The sequence below is a fragment of the Bacillus rossius genome (genome assembly GCF_032445375.1).
Source record: "Bacillus rossius redtenbacheri isolate Brsri chromosome 4 unlocalized genomic scaffold, Brsri_v3 Brsri_v3_scf4_2, whole genome shotgun sequence".
NCBI lineage: Eukaryota > Metazoa > Arthropoda > Insecta > Phasmatodea > Bacillidae > Bacillus > Bacillus rossius.
Window position 1 is genome coordinate 6,525,738 of NW_026962011.1, and position 23,091 is coordinate 6,548,828.

The following is a 23,091-nucleotide window of genomic DNA, read 5'->3' on the forward strand; positions in this document are numbered from 1 at the left end:
TTCAGAACAAGTACATAATAAGACTGAGTGCTTTAAACAACTGGAAGAAAAACAGTGTCAACTGCAGCCCCAGGATACAATACTTGTAACATAAGAGCTGGCAGACAAGCATATTGATGATCCAAAGACATAACATCTTTGCAAAGACAGCACAATACAACTACCTGTGTACCTCTACACATGAAAACAAATTAAAAAACAGTAAGTTTCCTTGCAAGGAAAGGACAAAATATTATTTTTAGAAAAAATAATAATAATTATATTTAGTGGCCAGTTCCATGGTTTTTTTTTTTTTTTTTTTAGATTATGAGTCATTAAAGGCACTTTTATTTTAAAACCGATGCTGCGCCAATAATGGTTTTAAGCTAACCTACATTGTGCTTTCAGCAGAATTAATTTCATATGGTTTTAATCATTTACAGTAACTGTGCAATATAAAATGCAATGCATAATATTCCATAGAAATAGAACAATGAATCAAAATTTTTAAAATGTAATGAAATGCCAGGCATTAAATGGCAATTCACATTAAAATTCTTGCCTGGCCGTAAGAAAGATGGGCCACAGACAATTAGCAATCCGTATTATTCTATCAAACTCTAAATCAAACTTAATTATGTTTAAGTCTATGATTTTCTATCTTATTGTACTTAGTATCATTGTGGGAAGGAAAAATGAGCCTCTTCACAACTACCATTTATACTACTACTCCAAATTGATAGTATCTGCAATACATAGGAACAAGATTATTTTTTTAAAGGTAAAATTTCATTTTGAAAACAGGAGACTTCTGTGATATTGTTTTTTATTGTTATACATTATAACTATTCATAAAAATAGTGTACTATTGAACAAACATGAAAATAAATATTTCTTAATATTTATTTCACCAACTAGTCTCATTTTGACTGACACATGATGCACTTACACAATAAAGTCAATCGTAATAAGCATGTCTATAAGAGACCTACATACTCAGAAAATAAAAAGAAATCAGCAAAATTTTGTATGTTTGAAAAAAAAAAAATACTAACGTCATTAATAGGGGCTAGGAAATTTAGCACCTAAATTTTCAAATATAAGCAAATATTATTTTCTAAATTAGCATATTTTACTGTGAAACTAGAATACTTGATATTGACCTTCCTCAAGTTTGCAAACTAAACTCTATTTCAGTTTTTTTTTTTTTTTTTGTTTTCATGCCTTTCTAAATCAAAACCACAAAAAATAAATTTAAATGCTTATTTTATTTCAAAAATTGGAAGTGCAATATGCTAGCAAACATTAAGTTGTAGAATTAATTAATAGAATACACAAAACACCTGGATTAATTGGGTGGGACCTAAAGTACTGAATCAGGTGAAAATAATTTGAAGGACATGCTACGCACATGCATATCAGTAGTAAACAGGCTCGGGCCTACCTGCAAGAGAGTGGACGTATCCTTGTTCCACTGCTCGCTCTTCGGACCGGGCCACGTCCCTAGAAGCGACAGGCACACGTTGCCGCAGCTGTACAAGTTCGGGTTGAAACGAAACAGTCCGTAAGCTTTCGTGTAAAAACGCACTAGCGGTGGTGCACTTGGGTACGTGAAAGGAAACATTATGTCGAACTGGAAGCATCCTCCAGAATATGGTGTGCCTTCTGGTCTGTAGGGGGGACAAAAAAAGGAGACATTTAGGATCAACTCTCAACTATGGTGCCATTTCAATAATAAGAACACAAAGTGTGGGAAGATTTGGATTTCAAGATGGATATATGTCGTTTAACTAAAGGAGCACATGTTTAACATTTGTAAAAAAAACTAGGTTCGTTTACCTTCAATTTGATGTATGAATTGTTGTAAATAGTCTAAATTAAACTTTTATAATATACCATTGAAACTGAGACATTCTCTTTTGGACATGATGTATATTTGTTACAAGTTTATTCCAAGTGTTCATATTAACTAGAATGGACTATACCACTGTTCTGCTCATCACCAGGACTAATTTTAATCTGAACTGCCTTACTTACCCAATTATGAGTGCTCTCAGCAATGTGCATTTGGAATCATCCTGTAAGATATTAAAATAATTATAAATGCATATGTAAATTATACCAAAATGCCAGACTACAGGCAAAATAACCAGTTAGTAGATAACAGTAATTCAAATATTGTATGCTATAGTTACAACAATCTTTCCAACTACAAATGGGAGTATTAAGTCTAAACACATCACTCCATATATTCATTAAAAAAAAATTTGGATTTTTAATGAAGTGAAAGCATAATAAACTAATACATATAATATATATATTTTATTTTTTATTTTTTAAAACTAAGAACAAAAATAACTTATTGGGGTAATGACCTGAGAACATATTTCAAACATACTAATCGCATCTACCTTTTCCCATAACTGAAAGTTGAAAAACAATAAATACCAAAAAATATGACATACTTATAAACTACAAATAAGACAACCTTTTCCAATTTTTTTTATGCACAATATAAGGGGTTTTATCATATAAATATTAATCATCTACTTAATTCAGTAATTTAATGAATAAAAAGTTATAGTTAAAGAGCATATGTTACCCTGTGACCCAGGTCACCAGTATACTTTGGCCTTGACTTTGAAAGAACATAATTTAGGTATTATTTTCTAGTTTATTTAATTTTTTAATTTTAGTTTAAGTTGTTATACTTTCATTTTGTCAAGTTGGTAAACAGTTTGAGCTTGTTACTAGTAATTGTATTTTTAAATGTTTATTTTTATGTAGATTTCAAAGATATGTTTTTAGAATGTAAAAGTGGATTTTACTGCTACGTAAAATTAGGCAGACTTTTATTAGTGAGTTTATATTTACACAGCAAGTAGTTCCCTTTAGTGCCAGTGGAGGCGTGGTAAAGACCGAGCGTGATGTCACAAACACATCAGCTGTGAACTGTGTGTTGCGCGAGCAAGAGAGAGAGATAGTCGTCTGGGGCCTAGCACAAAACGAAAATGCAGGAGTGCTGGTGTAACGGATTTGGAATATGTGTTTCGGCAAGATCTGGTCTGCTCTTGTTGGTGTGCTGGAGGAACGCTTTATGATATGTGTGTGCCGGGATGTCAAACAATTTGGACGGCGCCAACTACGACACTGCAAGTAGTTACTTCTACCATGTATCTGTAGCTCCACTGAAGAATTGAGGCCCCCAGCATATTTGCACGTCATCAGTCTGTAAGAAAATAGCGCCCCTTTGGTAAAAACATTTTCTGACAACATTTTTTTAAGTAACTTTCCCAGTGGGCAGCATGTCATTCTTTAAGCTCAAACTTTGTGAAGTCTGTCTCAAAGAAATTTTCCAATGTGTGACTGTTCTTTTGGTAAAACTATTCACTTGCTGTGAGGAGAGTAACAAATTTATATGAAACAAAATACGCACATGCTTAACAGATACAATTTTCTCAATACTGGACAGAAATGCCCGGGCATTAGGAAAAGAACTTAGAGTTTTATTGGCTTTTTAATGTAATTTTATTCATATCAATTAATAGTATTTTATTAAGCCTGCAAAATTCCAGTTTATATCTAAGGTGATTAGTCTTTTAGATATTTTTAAAAACCTTTATTATAACACCATTTCGTCAGTTTAACCTAAATGCAGAGCTGCCAACCATTACGGATTTTCCGTAATTATTACGGATTTAACACCGAATTACGGAATTACGGAACATCGCTGGTTTATTACGGAAACGAGGCTTTGTCTGCACGGTAACGGAAAAAGTTCCATTTCTGCTGTGCTGTTTCGTGAACGCAGTTTGAATACATCACGTAGTTGCACAAATAACGGAACTAGTATGTGTGTGCATGTACTGTCAAAATAAGTAGATTAATTCTCGTGTTTTGAAATAATAATGGGATGGTATTACGTCTGTTGTACGATACAACCAGTACCTATTCTCGGACTTTTCGTTTGTTGGCTACTTACATCACGATAATTTTTGTACGGTACTTTGGCTAACCTGTTTTAATTTATTTCTTGAGCCATTTTTTTCATCATAGTGTTTTTGTCGTGTCTACGGAAGTGAAATTTTTTTTAAGTTTTTTGATAGTGTTGTGTTCTTCAGTGTTGGTTGTAGAAATGAAGCGTGTGACAGAAAAAAAGTGTATCTGGGAGGAGGGGGGGGGGGGGAAACGCATTTCTTCAGACGCATTTCTTCAGAACTTTCGACCTAACTATTCAAAAGAATGGCCATGCTTGTCGTCTTCAAATGTTTTAGCACGTGTGACTTTTCGATTGCACATGGTGGAAGGGATGACTGTAAACGGCATATTGAATCAAAGAAACATGCGGAACACTTTATAGCCATGATGAGCAATCAATAAATCTATGTCGTCATTTTTTCGCTACATCTGAAGAAACTAAAGTAACGAACGCAAAGTTATTGTTTACAAGTTCTTTTGTTTGTCTTCTGTTGTTTGTTTACAAGACAGTTCTTATCCAACCAGGATAAAAGAAGCAAATAAAAAGACAGTTTTTCAAAAGTTTAACTTTGAATACTTTGAATTGAAGGTTCAAATTTCCAGTAAAATTATTGACATTTCTTACATATTCAGATAATTGTATTGTTGAAATAGTTTTTTTTTTCTGATTCATTAATTTTCATTGTATTCATATACATAGGTCTGTATTTTTCATTTTTTTTTGCATATTATTGTCCTTGTTTAATCTTGTGTGTCATAATTCCCCAGGAAAAATTTATCGTGCATGATTTACACGTACTTTTTTTCATATAATTGGCATTACTGATGGGTGTGATTTGAGGTTGGCAGCTCTGCCTAAATGTAATTTTAATAAGTTCGTATTTTATTTTGCAGTTAAAAATAAATTTGGAAACTTTAATTCAGCTGGTTTGTCATCAGTGAGCTCAATTTTATAAGGCATAAGATTACAATTCCATACCTTAGTGGTAATTACATGTCCAAATTCATTTATAATCTCCTAGATTTTTTCTATCTGTTTTAACTTACACTTTACTTCCTTTCTTTCTTGAACTAAAGCACACAAAGAACTCTGGCCCACAAAACTTCTGCTTGCCGCAGTAACTTTCGTCTCAAACAGCTTAACCCCTTCGTGCAGATTGCTAACTGATGTTTATAATTGAACCTAAACTTCTTAAGTCACATTTTTTCTCAACATTTACACCCTACATGACCTAACTTTTCGCAGTAACCGCAAATTGATATTACACCTTTGCTTATCCTACACTCTACCTTTACACTCAGAATGCTACGTGAATTTCCCTCAAAATTTTCCCACTTTAACAAAAGGCTTTCAAATTACCTTTCTTGTGTACATACCGTCTACTCTCTCACACACTGGCCTACTCGCATACTTCTGCACTCTGATACTTGCGCACATTCTTATAACTTGCATACCTGTACGCTTGTAAACTTTCACACTTGTACATGTGTTTAAAAAAATACCTGTGTAGATCATGAAGTTTCACTTCTAGCGTTCCACCCTATTGTACTTGGGCGACTGATATCTCACGAAATTCACCTTATGCAATGTTCTCCCTAACAGATTACGACCTTAAATTCCATTTACTCATATTATCATTATAAATTATTATATTTTTATATTTTCAAATTAATAGTAAAATATTAGTTTCGTGGTTAAAGAATTTCCACCACAGAATCCCACAGATCTATTAGTTTAGTTTTTCTCACACAGTGAATTTTAGGAACAACATAATCATTGCATGTCCGTGCCGGGTCTGCAATGTGAGCCACCTGCAATGTTAGGTTGGGCCAGGCCAGACGGCTCCCAGGCCTGTCCCATTGCAGGGCTGTACGCTCTATGCCTACATATCATTGTTAGGCCTTTTTTAAATTGTGGTACAACTACACTTTAAAAAAAAAATTGTAGTTTCCCATACTTTCATGTTCATACAAGTAATTTATGACTTATTTTAAAAGTCATACACCTCCAGCTTACTTACTGCAATAATTCAGGTAAATAAACCACAGAATTTTCACCACTCATTTAAGTATATAGAAAAAACTAAAAATTTAAGGTGTACCACTATTGAAATAATGACTTCATTTAAGGAGTTAGAATCACCTCACATCTCTTGTAATTACGACCTGAATGCATTTTTTTTTAAATACTGCAGACATCAATTTTTCCAACACATCTTTGTTTATTCATCCTTAAATTTCTCTCCATAAATTTCTCGTATAAACTATCTAGTTTAGTTAACTAAATGCAGATACATTTGATAGCTCAAATCATTTTTGTTGGGTTTAAGACACTTTTTTTTAAATGGTCCTTTTCATTAAATACTACTTCATGTTGTGTTTTACTTCTCATTAAAACATAGCTGCAAAAAAACATTTAATAAAAAAATTTAATTATTTAATTTTTTTGTAGACTAGTGTCACACTTTGCTTAGCAGTATGCTAGCTCAATTTAGGATCATAAGCATGAAAAAAAAAAATTACCTGCCACAGACTTACTTATGAAAAATACACCAGCTATGAACACACAAAAGGCACACATACTGCACGACATGACATGACATGACTCATACTTACAGTGCGTACAAAAATAGAAGACTCTACATCAAGGGGTAGTGACGTTGACAAGGCAGCTACTTCCTGTGCAATCCTCATCACCTGCGAAGCATTTGGAGCCAGAGATTTTACAAACTCATCGCTGAAGCTATGTGATCGTGCACCCACCACTAAAATGAAAGGGAAAAAAAATAACAGGCAACTAAATGAGAAGAAGCTAGTACAGCACCACAAGCAAAAGAAGTAAAAAAAAAAGCAAAAAAAAAATGAAATTCAAAATTACATATTCACACAGCATAACACTGTGTGTACGTGAAAAAAAAAAAGTACTGCTAAGCTAGGGGCTACATTCTAGACGTGAGGGGGAAAAACTGGTTGGACAGATACTACTTTACCAACAACTTTAACATCTTCACAAAAGACCAAGATAATGGCACTACTTTAAATACTGGGTAGTTATTTTACATTGTTACCCTGAAACCGATTAGAACCATCCTGAAATGAAGCAATCCAGACTGAAAACAAACCACAAAAATTCTAACAACTCCCTTTCTTTGGCTATTGTGTTTTCTTTTATGCCATCCAAAGAGTGAGAATCTTGATAGAATGAAGTATGTTTAATAATGACTCAATGAATATCAACTAATAAACTATACAAGCCCACCTTATTTTTTTATTAAGGCTTTACATGTCATAAAAAGGAAGGTCATTACAGCCAGCTCTGTCATACTTATAGACTAAATATACCAGGAGAAATTTGGAAACCAAAGAATATACATCTCATGCAAGCATCAGATGAACATAAAAACATTTTCATAATATATTCCACCTTTGTTTAATAAATATAGCCAATGCTTATGCCTATAATGTTTCAGCAAATGAAGATTCTCCACTCCCAACATTAAACATATCATACTGAATTTGAATTGGAAGGAATGTTTACCAAAATCTAATCTTTTAAATGGACTATCATGGGGACTTCTCTACATCAAGCTATTTAAAAATAAATTTAAAAAAAAACATTTGATTTTTTACCATTAATGAGAAAACTATTTTTAATAGAGTGTAATTAGTCCTTTTATTAAAATTAAGATATTGTTACGAACGTTTGCAAGGCCACATCACGCGCAGGTGCAGAACTAGCTGGGCTGCATCACATGCCGCTGTAACATGAGATGTGCAGTGCGCACCTGGGTCGCCGCTTCCCCTCCCTCCAGCCCTCCGTTCCCCCCACGGCGTTTGACATCCGAAACCGGACAGCTGCGGAGTTACGCGAGCTGCCGACACGTGTTTCGAGAGATTTCTGCCATCGTGTCGGCGCGGAATGACGCTAATGGCCCCGGCCGCACTCGCTGAGTTCCAGAAATGGCGGCTGATGTATAAAAAGAGGACGTCGGCCTCAGCGAGGGAGTTCGGAGAGTTCAGAGAGAGTTCAGCCTTCCCGCAACGGAGCTTCCGGGGCGATAGTGCCGCGGGTGCGGCAGAGTGGCGAAGTCCTTGGACGAAGGTTCCAGGGTAGGGAGAGAGTGAGTTCAGTGGAGTCGGGAGTTTTCCCGCAGCGGAGTTTCCGGGCAATGGTGTCGCGGGCGCAGCGGAGTTCCGAGCGAGGTGTCGAGCGGATCCTCGACGAAGGGAGGTGCGACGGTGGCGGCGGAGTGCGGCGACCCACGAGGGGTGATGCGGCGAGAGTTGCGCCAGAGGTGCGGGCCAGCGAGGTGTGCGGTGTGTGAAAACGAGTGACTGGGGAAGCAACATTTTTAAGTGCAATTGATTATTTGCCATTTTAGATTATTTGTAAGTGACATAAGTAGTGGCAATAAATAAAACTGTGTGTGTGATAAAAATCTTTAATTGGGCTATCCTTTACGAACCCGCAGTAGATCATAACAATATTCTATTTAAAAAGTACATTTTAAAAAACTATTTGGTTTTTTTTTATAAAAACCATTTTAGGACCAGATTCCAAAAAATTTTCAAGTAGAAGGTACATGTTAACTTTCCATAGCAAAATCACTTGATTAGAAAATACATCAGTGCAAAAAACTATCTAGTGTTGAGAAATTACATAACCAAATGGACTGTAACATTGCCATTGCACTACTTTTGCTTACTTTAGACGAATACCTTCATTTTCAAGCAAATTTACTGCAAAACAACTACGTATCTAAATGATCCATATTTTCCCACGTCACTGTTCCTTAACAATTACTGTGGAAAGGAAGAAAATGTCCAATTTTCCTCCCCTCAAGAAAACAGGCTGTTGTGAGGGAATATAATTTAAGAGGAGTTGGTTGGTTTAAACTTTCTGGAAGAAAAAAACATGGTGCAATTGTTACGTCAGCAGTCTCCGTTCGTTGACAGAGCGCAGAGCCTAGCCGCTCTCGCAATTCGTCTGTTCTCTTTTAGAAAATCTGTGAAAAAACTAATTAAGCGCGACAAAATCCATTGGACTCAATTGACAAACAACAATATCAAGAAAAACTCTAAAAGTTTCTGGAGATATGTTAAATTAATGGAAGATGGTTATTACGAACAACTTTCTCTTAAAGTAAATGGTGATATATCAAATGATCCGAACGTGGTAACGAATGTGTTTGCTCAGTATTTCTCTAGTGTATATGTAACCCCAAATACTTCTCCCCCAATAACTACATCGGTCATGTCTTTTGAGACTATAGCTGTGCCTAAAATTTCTGAAAGTCTAATCTAATACTTTGGGTAATTAAGGACTTAAAATCAACTAAATCCACAGGTCCTGATGGCATTACCAATTTTATTCTTAAAGGCTGTGCCCAACTTTTAGTACCTCTACTTTATCACATTTTTAACACCAGTCTGAAAACAAATATATTTCCCAATAATTGGAAAATAGCAAAAATGATTCCTATTCATAAAAATGGTTCAAAATTAGATGTCTCAAACTACAGGCCAATATCATTACTTAATGGGTTCTCCAAAATATTTGAAAAAATTATAGCTAAATTTTTAAATTTTCAACTTTGTAATATTTTCACCAATAATCAACATGGTTTCAGGTCTGGTATGTCTACTACCACTAATCTTCTTACCTTTCTTAATCCTGTATATAATTTAGTTACTAATAGGGGTCAGGCCGATGCCTGTTACTTCGACTTAGCTAAAGCCTGTGATACTGTAAACCATTCCTTACTTCTTATTAAATTATCCCATTTAGGTCTTTGTGGAAACTATATCAATTGGTTCTCAAGCTACCTATCCAACAGAAGTTTTTTTGTATCGATCAACAATAATAGATCTTCTCAGTATAATGCGTGTTCTGGTGTTCCCCAGGGTGGTACTCTTTCACCTCTTCTCTTTAATATATTTATTAACGACATTACACAAGTACTTTGCTACTCTACTGGCATTCTTTTTGCTGATGACCTAAAAATTTATAAAATTATTTATTCCTTAGAGGATTGTGCATTATTACAAGAAGATATTATTAAAGTTAACAATTGGTGTCTAATAAACTTGGTCAAACTCAACAAAGATAAAACCAAGGTCATATCTTTCACTAGGAAATACCATCCAATTAAATATTCATACAAATTAGCGAATTCTATTATCTCTCAAGCCCACTACACAAAGGATCTCGGTATCATTCTTGATTCAAAATTATATTTCCATAAACATGTAGATAACATATATTCCTATGCACGAAGAACTCTAGCGCTTATAAAATTTATTAATTCTTATGCAACCAACTCAGACTCACTTATCTCTCTTTACATGGCACTTATAAGATCAAAATTAGAATATGGTTCTGTTATCTGGAATGGCATCAACTTAACAGATACTGAAAAAATTTAAAGTATTCTAAATAAAGTTATAGATTTAATTATTACGAGGAACCTCCCACGCCCCACTTGGACACCCCTGGTAGGCTGTAGGGCCTATCATAATGCCCTTTTTATTCATAATTGTTACATTCATAAATTCAGATGTCCTTATTTTCTTGACAATACTGCCTTAAGAATTCCTCAATTCAATTCCCGCTTACGCTCTACTCTGTGTACTCTTCATACTAATAATGATATTATTTATAGACTTATAACAAACTACAATAATCTATATTTGAATTCCAACAGTGTTTAATTATAAATTCTGATTTATGTCTGTCATATGTATATTATTTTTCCTTCAATTGTTCTCTTAACATTTAATGATATGATTTTACCTATATGTTTTATGTGTTGTGTGTTATGGTTCTTTAACCTTTGTTAGTTTGTCTGTTTTGTTACTATCACTGCTAGTGTGTGGTACTCTTGCTCTCGTTTGCTGGCCATCTGTAGATGTTTTCCTCCTATGGTACCGACGGAGGTGGGAGTCCATACACTGGCAGTGATAACTGTGTTCCTGTTATTGCATGTAGTGCCCACCACTAAAGTCTACGACTGTTGGTGGGCATGTGACAAATTCCAAATAAAAATAAATAAAAAAAAGTCATTTTCCGGCGCGCAGAGTTCAAGGGAGTTCAGAAAGCACATTTGGCAGATGGTTATGTTAGAGAACTGAAGGCAGTCCAGTGCAATATTGTGAGGTTACTATGAGTAAGAGAAATGCATGAAGCAACTAATAAGTAGAGTACAGTCTGTAATATACCACGAGCCTTACTGCAGTACCCAGAGCGGCGGGTGCTCACCAGCGAACTCTTAGGTCACGTACAGGGCCGAGCATGCAGAGACAAAATATAAATAGGAAAGTTCTGGGAAATACCTGTTGATGGTTTCATTGAAGGACACTATTACTAACTCCCAAGAAACCACAAAAGGAAGGTGACAAGTGAGAAATTCACGAACCCAGCGCCCTCAACTCCCTATCCTCTCCCCATCTATCCCTGCCCAGAATCCTTCTTCCCTTATCCCCTTTTCATCCAGTGTAACACTGGTGGTATCAGAAGTTTCGTTGTGCTACTTTGAATGAAAGAACTTCTCAGCACATTACATTTAGTGTCAAAACTTCGACCTCATACACTATTAATTTAGCAGCGGCATCAAAGAATGCTTGTCAGGATAAGAGTGAATAAACCGCTAGCAATTGGTTAGAAAACAAGCTCCATGGGCACAATGGTCAGATAAAGTAATTTAAAAGTTGACATAACACAACTTCCAGCAGACTCTCACGCAGATTAAGAGTGTCATAATGAAATTAAACCAAACTTCCAAAAAACTGTCATACATGTACTTTCTTTGAAAGTATAAAATGCTTCAACTTGCAACATTACACTGATTACATTATAATTTTTTTTAAACTGTAAAATTAACAGATATCAACAGTGCCTACATCTTTTCATGGAATCAAGCACTATTAAATAGCAGACCCCATTAAACTAGCACCAAAATGTGAGATCCATAAATTAAATCAGAAACATGTAAAGGTTTTGAAACCGGCAGCTTTATCTACCAGAAATGCTTTGGGAGAATTAAGAGGTGAAACTAATTTAAAAGCATAGTGTATCAAAGAAATAAACATATAATATTTCATAAAACATTAATATTAACCGCAATAACCATAATATTTATCGATGAAGCTCTAAATAACATTTTTCTTAAGTAAGAGTATTTTTTTTGACGTGACGTCTAATAAATCAATGAACGCCGGCTGCACGCACGAAAAAGTGTCCCGTTACGCACATTGTTCTGTTATGCTGTGTCCCGTTACACTCATTGTTCCGTTACGCTGTGTCCCGTTAAGCTCATTGTTCCGTTACGCTGTCGGCGAGTGCAGTAATAATAGGTTATGTTACAATTGACTAAAAAATTATGGTGATTCATATAATTGATGATAGATATTTGATTACAGTTTATTTATATGAAAACTTGTTCATAATTATATTTAAACTTAATAGCTAAACGCCAGTATTTAAAATTAATTACAAGTCATCTACACGTGAACTGTTTCGTCGACTGTTTATAAATTGAAGTGAAAAGATAATGTGGTTTTCATTGCTTATTACAACAACAATTTCGGTAATAAAGGTTAATTATTCTTGCATTTAAAAAATCTGATTACTAGTATAATTTCAAGTATTCATTCTTTTATTAAAATAAAAAATTTTCAATTTTATTCATAAAAGTATGCAATCATTTCATCAATGTTTTGTTATGACGTGACGTTAAACTATCGTCCGTAAACTGACTTTACAAACAACCAATTTTTTATTCCTGACATGTTTTCCAATAAAGTTTTAAGGGTACGTTGAAATACTTAAAGTAGCTCACTAGTAGTTTACAGTGTTAACAGTTCATTAATTAGATTAGATACAATAACAATAGTGTATTAATTTTGGTATGAATGGTTGGTTACATTATATTACGTCAGGTACATTTAAAATTTCCTAACCAACTGTTCTAATTATTTCATAGTAGTATTAATGTAACTAACCAAATTAAACTTCTACACAACCATTTTCACAATTTTACAGTATTTCGAATGTAACTAACCTCATTACACATTAAAATTAAAAACTCTCTTAGATAAAAATGAGTAAACATGTCAGTAATCAAGAAAAATTTAAGTTTAGATTTTTTCCTATACATAATTCTGTACTGATGCAATTAACTACAGTATTCACTATAATAGGCATTTACAATTAAAACTCACCTTCAATATCACAGCTTAAGACTTGCATGTCTTTCAGTGCCTTCATATATTTATCCTTAAATGACTTTCCTGGATCTGATGGTTGGATGGGTGGTAACAGCTCTCCGTTGTTACACGTTTCTGCTTTGAAAAAGTCGCTGTTCTCCAATGCTATTGACACAACATTACTCATTTCCTGCACATCTTTTACCAACGATTCCTCCTCAGATACATTTATTTGTGAATCATCACTGTGCGAAGCATTCCCATTGGCAGATGACTTGTTCACTTTCTCCAAAATGAAGCACACTTTCTTCTGCAGCTTAGTCACAAGGGTGTATAAGGACTGTACCTGGTCCGGCAACGTCCACAGGAGTCGGACAAGCGATGGCTGCAGTGCAAACTCCTTGATTATGTCCATGACGCACTGATACACCGGAATATGCTGGCACATCTCCAAGAATGTATCCACCTGAAGTTTTGTCTCTAGGAACGGTATAAGAGCAGACTGCTCCAAAATTTCAAACAATAATGGCTCCACCAGTGCAGCATTATCGGTCATACCACAGTCTCCACAATTTCCTGGCGTTGCTTCCTCCACTTGCATTTTCTCTTCTTCCGGTGTGTCAGCAGAAATTTGAAAACTGGAGTAAGTATTGCCCTGTTCCTGAACACTAGAATTTATTTTGAGTCTGATATTCTTCAGCTCGAGCAGAATCTTTTGCAGCACATTTACTATCTGCTTGTCTTTTTCCTGCTGAGCTGCAACGTAGCTATTTATGTCCCAGCCCGGCTGACAGCAGGAGCTGTAGCCTGTACCTGATGGGAAAAACTGTTGAGCATTCCATTTGGAGTTTTTGCCTACTGCTTTTTGTTGGCTCGAGTCAACATTAGGAAATTGAGTGTTTGAAGGCTGCTTCTCATAAGACAGATACACATTGGTACGAGACGGTATTTCAGTCACAAATGCCAACCACAGCAAGTGATTCTCTATTGACGTGTACGCTCCAAAAGGGCACATGCTAATAGAGTTCCGCTGACTGGGCACATCCAGCCGTGCCCACTGACTGAGGAATTCCTTTATTTCTTGGAGGACAGACAGCATGCTGCGTGCTGGATTCCAATGAGACAGCATCAGATGATCCATGCATGCAACACGCAGCATCATGGACCCTAGCAACCGAGGGCGGACTACACGCACAATAGGTGGATAAAATGGGTACAAATCCATTGTAAATTTCAACTCCAGTTCAATGTAATCATAGCCAAACTGTGATTTTAACTGTTCTAGGTCTTGACGTAGTTCAGAGTTGTTGCTGAAATCTGATAAAAACACTGACCAGAGGTAGATGTTATCATCTACTGGTTCGGCATTTATACCCGTCGTTTTCTGGGATTCCATTATGGCAACCAAATCATTGGTTAAAATACCCGTTGCAGCAGAATTGCTAAAGACTTGATTTGGATGATCTTTAAGTGTACCATTGAACATGTCTGAAGTTTTAGGCATTTTGTTTGCAGCGCGCAACTGTGCTTCCTTTTGTCGCCACCTTTTTCTTTTTAGGAATATGGACATTTCAAAATCATCATCTTCATTATCTTTATCTGAAGAGTAGCAAAAATCTGTATCAGATCCTGAAGAACTTGAACACACAGACATTCGCCTATTCGTACTGTGAGTGGCAGCTGCTTTGTTTAAAATTGCAGTCAAACTCAATGTCATTTCAGAATCAAGAATAAATTCATTCAAACAATTAAGCCAAATCTGAAAACTTGATGAACCTTCCACGAAAAAGTTGTCACTATAGTGTGGGTAACTGGGAGGGCAATATAAGGTAAAACAATCGCCTTCTTGACCCACAGAAAAAACTAAACTTATCCTGCCATCATCACAAACACAATCCGAGACAAGTTTGAATAAATTGTTGTTTTCATCTGACCAGCTCATATATTCTTGCAATAATATGGTTTTTGCCTGTGATGTTTCACTCCTGTTGTTTTGGTGATCTAAAGTTTCAGCCATGGTCTTGGATCTGGAAACAGTAAAATACAAAGTAGGTAACTATTTACAAGTGCTTAAAATAAACAAAAAATAAACAGTCAAATTTACAGGTCTTGTGCTTTACTTATATAGACAAACTGATTCTCAGTACCATCAATTTCCAAAGACCCCTATCTAGAGGTTGCTTGATATTAATACATAGGTAGGAATCACATATCTTTAAGATACAAAAAATATTCACAAAACTGGTATTTCTATCCTCTCTAAATCTTCCTTGGTTGAGTAAATTTATATGAAGTAGTTTTAGAGTACAAAATAATTTAAACATAGCAAGCAACCAAACTCATTAGCATAATCCAATTCCTTTGAAAGGGTCTTGCATCAAAATACATATCATCTTAAAAAGATCAACAGAGTTCACACAAATCTCTAATATTATTTCCTTACCTTTTATTTTTAATAATTTACCTATTTTGCAATCTTCTAAAAGAAATAAAGAAAATCCAGCCTCTATCATCTCCATAGCTGACCTAATTCTCTATACTTTCTCTACTTCTTTAACATTGTAACAGAACCTTGCATTTGCCATTTTATAGTTTGAATGACTATGTACTGAAACATCTTATTTTTTTTTTTTAAAAAAAAAAATTTACAGTGTGAGTGGACTAGAATGAAATTTTTCCCTCAAATTACTACTATCACTGGGGATTTCCATGACTTTTCCAGGATTTAAATAAATCCCCTAACCAAATATAACTTCCCTGAGTTTCCACAATGTGAACACCCTGATCAACATACTAATATTAATGAAGAAAGTCTTTATAAACAAAACCCACGCAGCCAAAACACATTTTAAATTTGTAACACCTGTTACACCTGTACGATTGTTGCGAAACTGAGTATAATTAATGGCCTTTTGCGCCATTCTGCTCTTCGATCCGAGATCCAACGATCTTTGCTCAAGAATGATTTCCGGATCATTTCTCTAAACTTTACACCAACACTTACTGGGACTACAACGATCTTTGCTCGCATGAACCGAAGTTAATACATTTTCAATCTGCTGCAACCATCCGCAACAGTGTCAAAGAACTTAAGATGCATTTCTATTGGTGGACTGTAACTATATGAAGTCACTACAATCGATTGTGATAGTGCGAGCGAATGGTCAATGTGGTTGTCACAAGATGGTAGCTCATGTGGCTACTACCTGATGTCTGTTGATATATAGTATTGACTGAAAACACATACTGATACTTAAAAATTTTACAAAACGAAGCAGTCAGAGATATGAATAGGTTTCATTAAGGCGATTGGTGCATGGAAAATATTACGACAAAACTAATTTAACTGTACATATTTATTTTTGATGCTTCTTTTTAAGACATAATATACCTAGGATATTTTTAATAAACTTTTTTTTACTGAGTTATGTCATTTTAAATGCATTTATTTTTATTCCAAGCCAGAATTATTTAGAAAACACATAATTATGTTAAACTTAAGTATAGTTCAAGAAACGAGTGTACGAATAGGTTTCTGCACATATAAAAGTAAGAAGAAAAAATTTTCATCGTCAAAATTACAGTTTAATATTGACCATTTCCATTGATCACTGCTGGACTACTTCAGGAGCGATTTAAAGAATAAATTTAAATGAAAATGAAAACATAATTGGCAGAACACTATTGAGTTATGTATATTTTTTCATATCCTTTTGTTTTTGATACGATCCGACTCAAAACATGCCCTCTGGAGTGACAGTTCTAGTGCTGCGTGTAAAACTCTCGCCGCCGGGAAGAATGTCCCCGCGATGTGGCGCTGAGGGCGGCACTTGTCGCAACCAGGTAGTCCGGCGGAGCTCCGGCCGGCGGGCCGCAGCCTGCGGGTGGGGAGGGGGAAGAATGGGGTGTAGAGGAATGACGAGAGAGGAGACCGAAAAAACGAAGGGTCTGTCAAGGTCGCGCTCATGGAGCTAATATACAGTAATACATCTGGAGAGGACAAGGGAAGACCAGCAGAGGATGCGAGGTGAAGCCGGGTATCGGCTTCCTACGCTGGAAGAAAATGAAAAAGAGCCAAACTCGCCTCGCGCGGCCGAAGAATCCTCCAAACTAAACTCGCAACAGCTCCGAAACTATCAAAACAATCAAACTGAAAATTTTACTGGAGTATCTATAAACATTTTTCCCCACATCGCTTTAATATTTTTTTCGAAACATGAATGCTTTCATTTTTAAAAATTAAATACTTTTTACTGCCAAAATTTTTTGTGATTACGCAGAGTAAATTACAACATCGAGGAAAAATTTTTGTTTGCAATTGTAAGTGGGGGACACTAGCGTATGAAATAAGGAAGAAGCCTCAAATTTTATTTATATACCCCTTTTGACGCATTCAACCCCATACTTTTATTTTTACAGAGAGTTGAAGTGGGAATAATGTTTCAGTGGGTAACACTACCGACATATGTCTTCGGAACGCACTTCTTTTTGTTATTATACATCTCAAAATTTATAATTTCATACACAACGTTTATAAAAACGAATTCTTACTTACCTCATTTAATCTATTACAAACCTCTTGTAATATACGTGTATTAGTAGAAGAACCAACGTAACATGCAAACCTTAGGTAAACACTGGTAGAGAATTGTTTGGAATACTGTAATGCTATGCATATACTGACAATGTAAGAAACTTCCAATTTTATTAATTGTTTGCATAAGAATTTATAATTTTAAAAAAAATCATAGAATAGGCCTTTATAGACTAAAAACCTTTCACGTAGTTTCAAGTCGCGTACATAAAAGTTTTTTAATATATATAATTACCAAATATTGTTGAATATATTTAACACTTTTATACATGTTACAACACACATATAATAACAAACCTATATCTATATATATAAAAATGAAACCCGTTTTCCTTGGTCACGGCATCACGCGTGAACGGCTGGACCGATTTCACTAATTTTTTTTTTGTTGTGTTTGCTATGGTCAGGAGAAGGTTCTTATGAAAGAAAAAATTAAGAAAATTGTGCGGAAAATTAGAAAATTTAAGAATAATGAATTCCTATTTCCCTTGGTCACGCCATCACGCGTAAATGACTGAACCGATTTCACTAATTCTTTTTTTGTTGTGTTTGTTATTGTCACGAGAAGGTTCTTATGAAAGAAAAAATTTAACGGAAAATTAGAAAATTTAAGAATACTGAACCACCATATATAAAATTATTTCCAAACTAACCCAACACTTTGTACAATATAAATATTTTTAAAGTAACCTTATGACGTTTGACATAGAATTGACAGAATGTTTGCTGCAAATATCTTCAAAGAGGATGTAAAGAAACTGTATCGTTTAGGAAATATTTATCAACATTAACGTTTTACTACATATTGTACCGGTACATTCGGTACAGAGCTGCTGGCGCAGGCTATTCTGGCTGTGTACATTCTGCCTAGGCCATTGTCATGCCATAATTCGTTATTACTGTGTTGCAGTTTAAAAATAGAAAAACAAATCAATACATTATGTAAACATTTTCTATGTTTGTTTTTGTGTGATATACTTGCTTATAAAGAAGAATACAACGGTTTTCTTTAATTTACAGTTGAATTTTCATTTTTGAACTTTTTTAATGTAAATTTATGTCGTTTGACATATAATTGTTTTAAAGACTAAGAAGATTTTTGTTTGCTAATAAGTGTTTGTTAATCATGTTAAGTTCACAGCTATGTTATATTGGCTGCATTTGCAATGTCAATAAATAAATCGCAAGGGCAGTCGCTAAGTGTATGTGGCATCAACCTAGAAAATCCATGTTTTTCACATGGCCAATTATATGTCGCCTGTTCCCGTGTCGGAAAACCATCAACATTATTTATTTACGCGCCAGAACATAAAACTAAAAATATAGTTTATCAAAAAGCATTAGAGTAGAGAGAAGCAGTGAGGGGTACAGAGACTATTAGTTGATTTATAGAGCGTGCGTGGTATTGAGCTCATTGTTTACTTAAAAATGCCAAGTTGTTCAATAGCAATTTGTAAAAACATTAGTGGAATTATTGAATCCTATGGAATAAACACTATTTTGACAATATATATTTTGTTTTTTATTTAATTAAATTAGTAAGGTCCTTTTCAGTTATAGTGATACCAGGGAATTATGGATTCATTTTTATATGGAGGATATTATAGATTCCAGTTCAAATTGAATAGGTACTCATACCTAAGATAGGTCAGCTATACAAAATAAAGTAGTGCATCATTGCTACGCTAAGGCGGTACGAAGTTCGCCGGGTCAGCTAGTAGTATATAAAAAGACAAACGCCAAATTTTAGCATTTTGTATTTCTTTTCTCTGTGTGAATAAAATAACAGTTCTTAACGTAGTTGCTAATACTGTACTATATTTCTAAAAAAAAATTACGAAAACCCCTGACATTGTCACCATAACAATGATAAATTTGAAAAATAATTAAGGCACATTTTTTAATGCTACGAAGCACACTCTTAAGAGAAATGTTTTAAACTTATGTTGGGATGTAACTAATATCTTAAAAGCATTCTGAAACCGTTACTTTGAGGGAAACCTTAATATACCGAACACCATACCATCCTTTAATCGAGTAAGATTTTCGCTTCTTAAGACCCATTTGTCTTCAAAATGCACTGTACTGTGTAAGTAATAAATCAGTCTTAAAATCAGTTAATTATTTTATCTTCCTATTTCATATTCTAATTGAGATAAATATCAGATAAGCATGTGTTACTTGTATCACGAAATCAAGGTATTATTTATCAGTAATTAATATTTTATTTTATTTTTTTGTTAACTAATGTGCATAGGGCAGTGCACTAGACATCACTACCTGTGTGTAGTGTTGCGTTACACTTTTTAACGCATTAGAGTTTACATAAAATGATAAATTCAAAATTTGTTCAATTTAATTAATGTCCAGTATAACTCAGTCAGTAAAACATTTGGAAATATGTATAGGACCTGTTAACCTAAATATTTGTTAACAGTTAAACTGAACTAAGATGTGTTAGAGTGGTTTTTTCTCTGTCCGTATATTAGAGGTATGGAACATCAATAAATATAGTTTAAAAAACTAAAGAAACATGCTTTTAAAGATTATCAAACTAAAAAGTTAAAAATAATTTTAAAATTTAATTTATGACAATAGTACCGTATATAAGCAATACTAGTATAAATGAGAAAAAATGCTTGAGGCGCTTTGTGCCATATTTTTTGTATATTAAGCGCCCCATGCTTTTTTCTCATTTATACTAGTATTGCTTATATACTATTGTCATAAATTAAATTTTAAAATTATTTTTAACTTTTTAGTTTGATAATCTTTAAAAGCATGTTTCTTTAGTTTTTTAAACTATATTTATTTTTAACTTTTTAGTTTGATATTCTTTAAAAGCATGTTTTTTTAGTTTTTTAAACTATATTTATGTATAATTATCATAGGGAAATGAGTTACCGACACTACCTATTACCATCTGAGATAACTATTTGGAGTTGCAACGTCACAAAGAAATGGTAAAGTCTCTCCAAATCATTTACAGTTAGATGTATGGATATAATCTTAGAATGGCCGGGAGTAGAACCCACAATCGCTGAATCCGAAAGCTGACGTTTCAGAAGTCGCGCGCCTTAGACCGCTCGGCTAACGAACATGATGAAATTGGTGGGACATTTTACAGTGATGAAACACTCACTCTTAGTCGAAAGAGTTACAGACGGACAGACAAACAAACATACAGGTGAAGCTAATATAAAGCATGTAATAAAATACGCATCTGTCGTCCATTTACTTTAAATACAGAATTATAAACTACATATTGTGAAAACATTCTGCAGCAGTTTTTGCTGAACGGAAAAACACGGATGAGAAGACAGACGAAATGTGTTTGGTAAGTGATTTTTCGTCAAATGAAATGGAACAGGACAGTGCTTATCAGAATGAAATTACAGAACTACTTTTGTGCAAGGAAATGTATTTTACAAATACATTTCAAGAGAAATCACCTTTAAATGAAATAGATCTTGCTGACATGGAAAAAATATACTTAGATTTAGAGGCCAGGCCCCTTTCAAGTGACGAAATTTCTCTTGAAGGGCTGAAATATGTTTCTGGCTATATAGCTCACTGTTTCAGAAATAAATATCCTGACCTTGGCACTACGGATTTCAATTCGGAGGACGATAGCTGGATACATGTACAATAAAGGGTAACTTCAAATGTCCCACTAATGAATTTTTTGAATTAATAAAGATCGCTGAAATGTGTTTTGATAATATTCATGGCAACAATTTGTGCAAAAAAGAGCGGATTTTTGAATCACTGACTAAAATTATTTGCGGAACTACTGAAAATAAATATCCAGAAGAAGTTATATACTGTTTTGTCAGGACAAGAACGTATATGCGTATCAAGTATTTGAACATGAAATATTTTAACGAACAAGACCAAAAACGCAAAGAAAGAAATAAGATGAGGAAAACTACCCTCTAAGATTTTTCAGTGTGATAGTGTCCACTTTCCTTCACCATAATATGTATGTTCATAATTTATTTACGATGTTTTGTAATTACTATATTTAAGAAAAGCATTTATTGTGAATATCGCAGCAATTATGTAGGGCTTAAGGTATTTATTGTATTCCAAATATTGAGTATGTCATTTTTATTGCCTTTATTAAAAATAATATATATATTAACAATGTAACAAAATTGCGATATTTTTCTATTGCTATTGCAATTTCGTTTCTTGTTAACATTATTGTAGACTTTTTCATATTGAAATTAAATTTGCTATAGGGTTGTTTGTATTTTAATTTTACAGTTATAAGATTTTTTATATGTTGTTTACTGTTTACAAACATTTGAAAAATATTTCCTTAACCATATTTCCATTTCCATGGCAATAGTCTTGTTAGCTTTTCGGGTAACTCTTCTACATGGATGATAAGATGGTGCGACATCTAAAACATATCACACCACCTTTACATAACTATAAAACTAAGAGGTGTTTTCTTTACATAATATTAAAGCACAATGTTTTCTTGTGGCGTAGGTGATTTAGAATTTCCATTTATCTAGAAAAATGGGCTTTCAGAATGTTTTTTAACACACAGTGTTTGGGAAGGTTTTTGAAGAAAAAAATTGACTACGCATTTTATTTTTTTGCAGCTGAATTCGGGCACTTGCATGAAATATAATTAATCCGTAGGAAGCGCAATGGTTTAAAGTATTGATGTTGAAGATTTGAAAAGATTTATTGGAATAGTGTGAGAGAATGAGCGAGTTGAGTGAGAAGAGTGCGGGAGTGGCCACATGACGTCTGCGCAGTTGCGGACAAAAAATAATTCATTCCGCCTCCCCATGGCGAAGGATGAGTGAAAGAGAAACCTGATAAACCTTCCCCTCCTCCGGGCACGATAGAACCTTATCGGCTGTGTGTTAGAGGGAGAGCGAGATACAACCTTCGAGGTTTTGTTAGTTCCCGCTAGATGGCAGGCCGCAGAGCGACCACCAGCGACACCCTTCCCGTATGAAGGCCATCTAGCCACTGACGAGCTGGAACTAAGCTCCTGACCTTCCTACATAGTAACGGTCACCCACATAGGCATCTAGACTCTTTAGTGGTCATATGATACAAAATTCATTGTTTTCGGGCCTGTGACCGTTTTTTACCGTGCACCAATCGCCTTAAAAAGGCCTCTATTTTATGTAAAGTAATTCTAATGGAATAACAAGCCTTAGTAAAACATGGGGATTATTGTGGAAGTGGTTGTAACACTAGAAAAGGCAACATTTTTTGTGCATGTATTATATATGATCTGTAATTTTGTAATATCACTCACTAATATTTACATATGATTACAATAATAACCTGCATTAAGTCTGAAG

At 34.5% G+C, this 23,091-nt stretch overlaps 1 protein-coding gene across 3 annotated transcripts in view; it reads right to left on the reverse strand.

Annotated features, from left to right (window-relative positions):
* The window catches only part of LOC134542438 (baculoviral IAP repeat-containing protein 6-like), a 36,922-nt gene that overhangs the window by 8,445 nt on the left and 5,386 nt on the right, over positions 1–23,091 (reverse strand). For 2 of the 3 annotated variants that reach the window (XM_063386679.1, XM_063386680.1), the window contains exons 2-5: positions 13,177–15,188; positions 6,574–6,722; positions 2,017–2,057; positions 1,424–1,649 (exon numbers count right to left, since the gene is read on the reverse strand). In XM_063386679.1, coding sequence (XP_063242749.1) covers positions 1,424–1,649; positions 2,017–2,057; positions 6,574–6,722; positions 13,177–15,178 — 2,418 coding nt within the window. In that variant the 5' untranslated portion in view covers positions 15,179–15,188. The remainder of the gene's footprint in view (positions 1–1,423; positions 1,650–2,016; positions 2,058–6,573; positions 6,723–13,176; positions 15,189–23,091) is intronic. The other variant, XR_010076798.1, reaches the window with a different exon arrangement.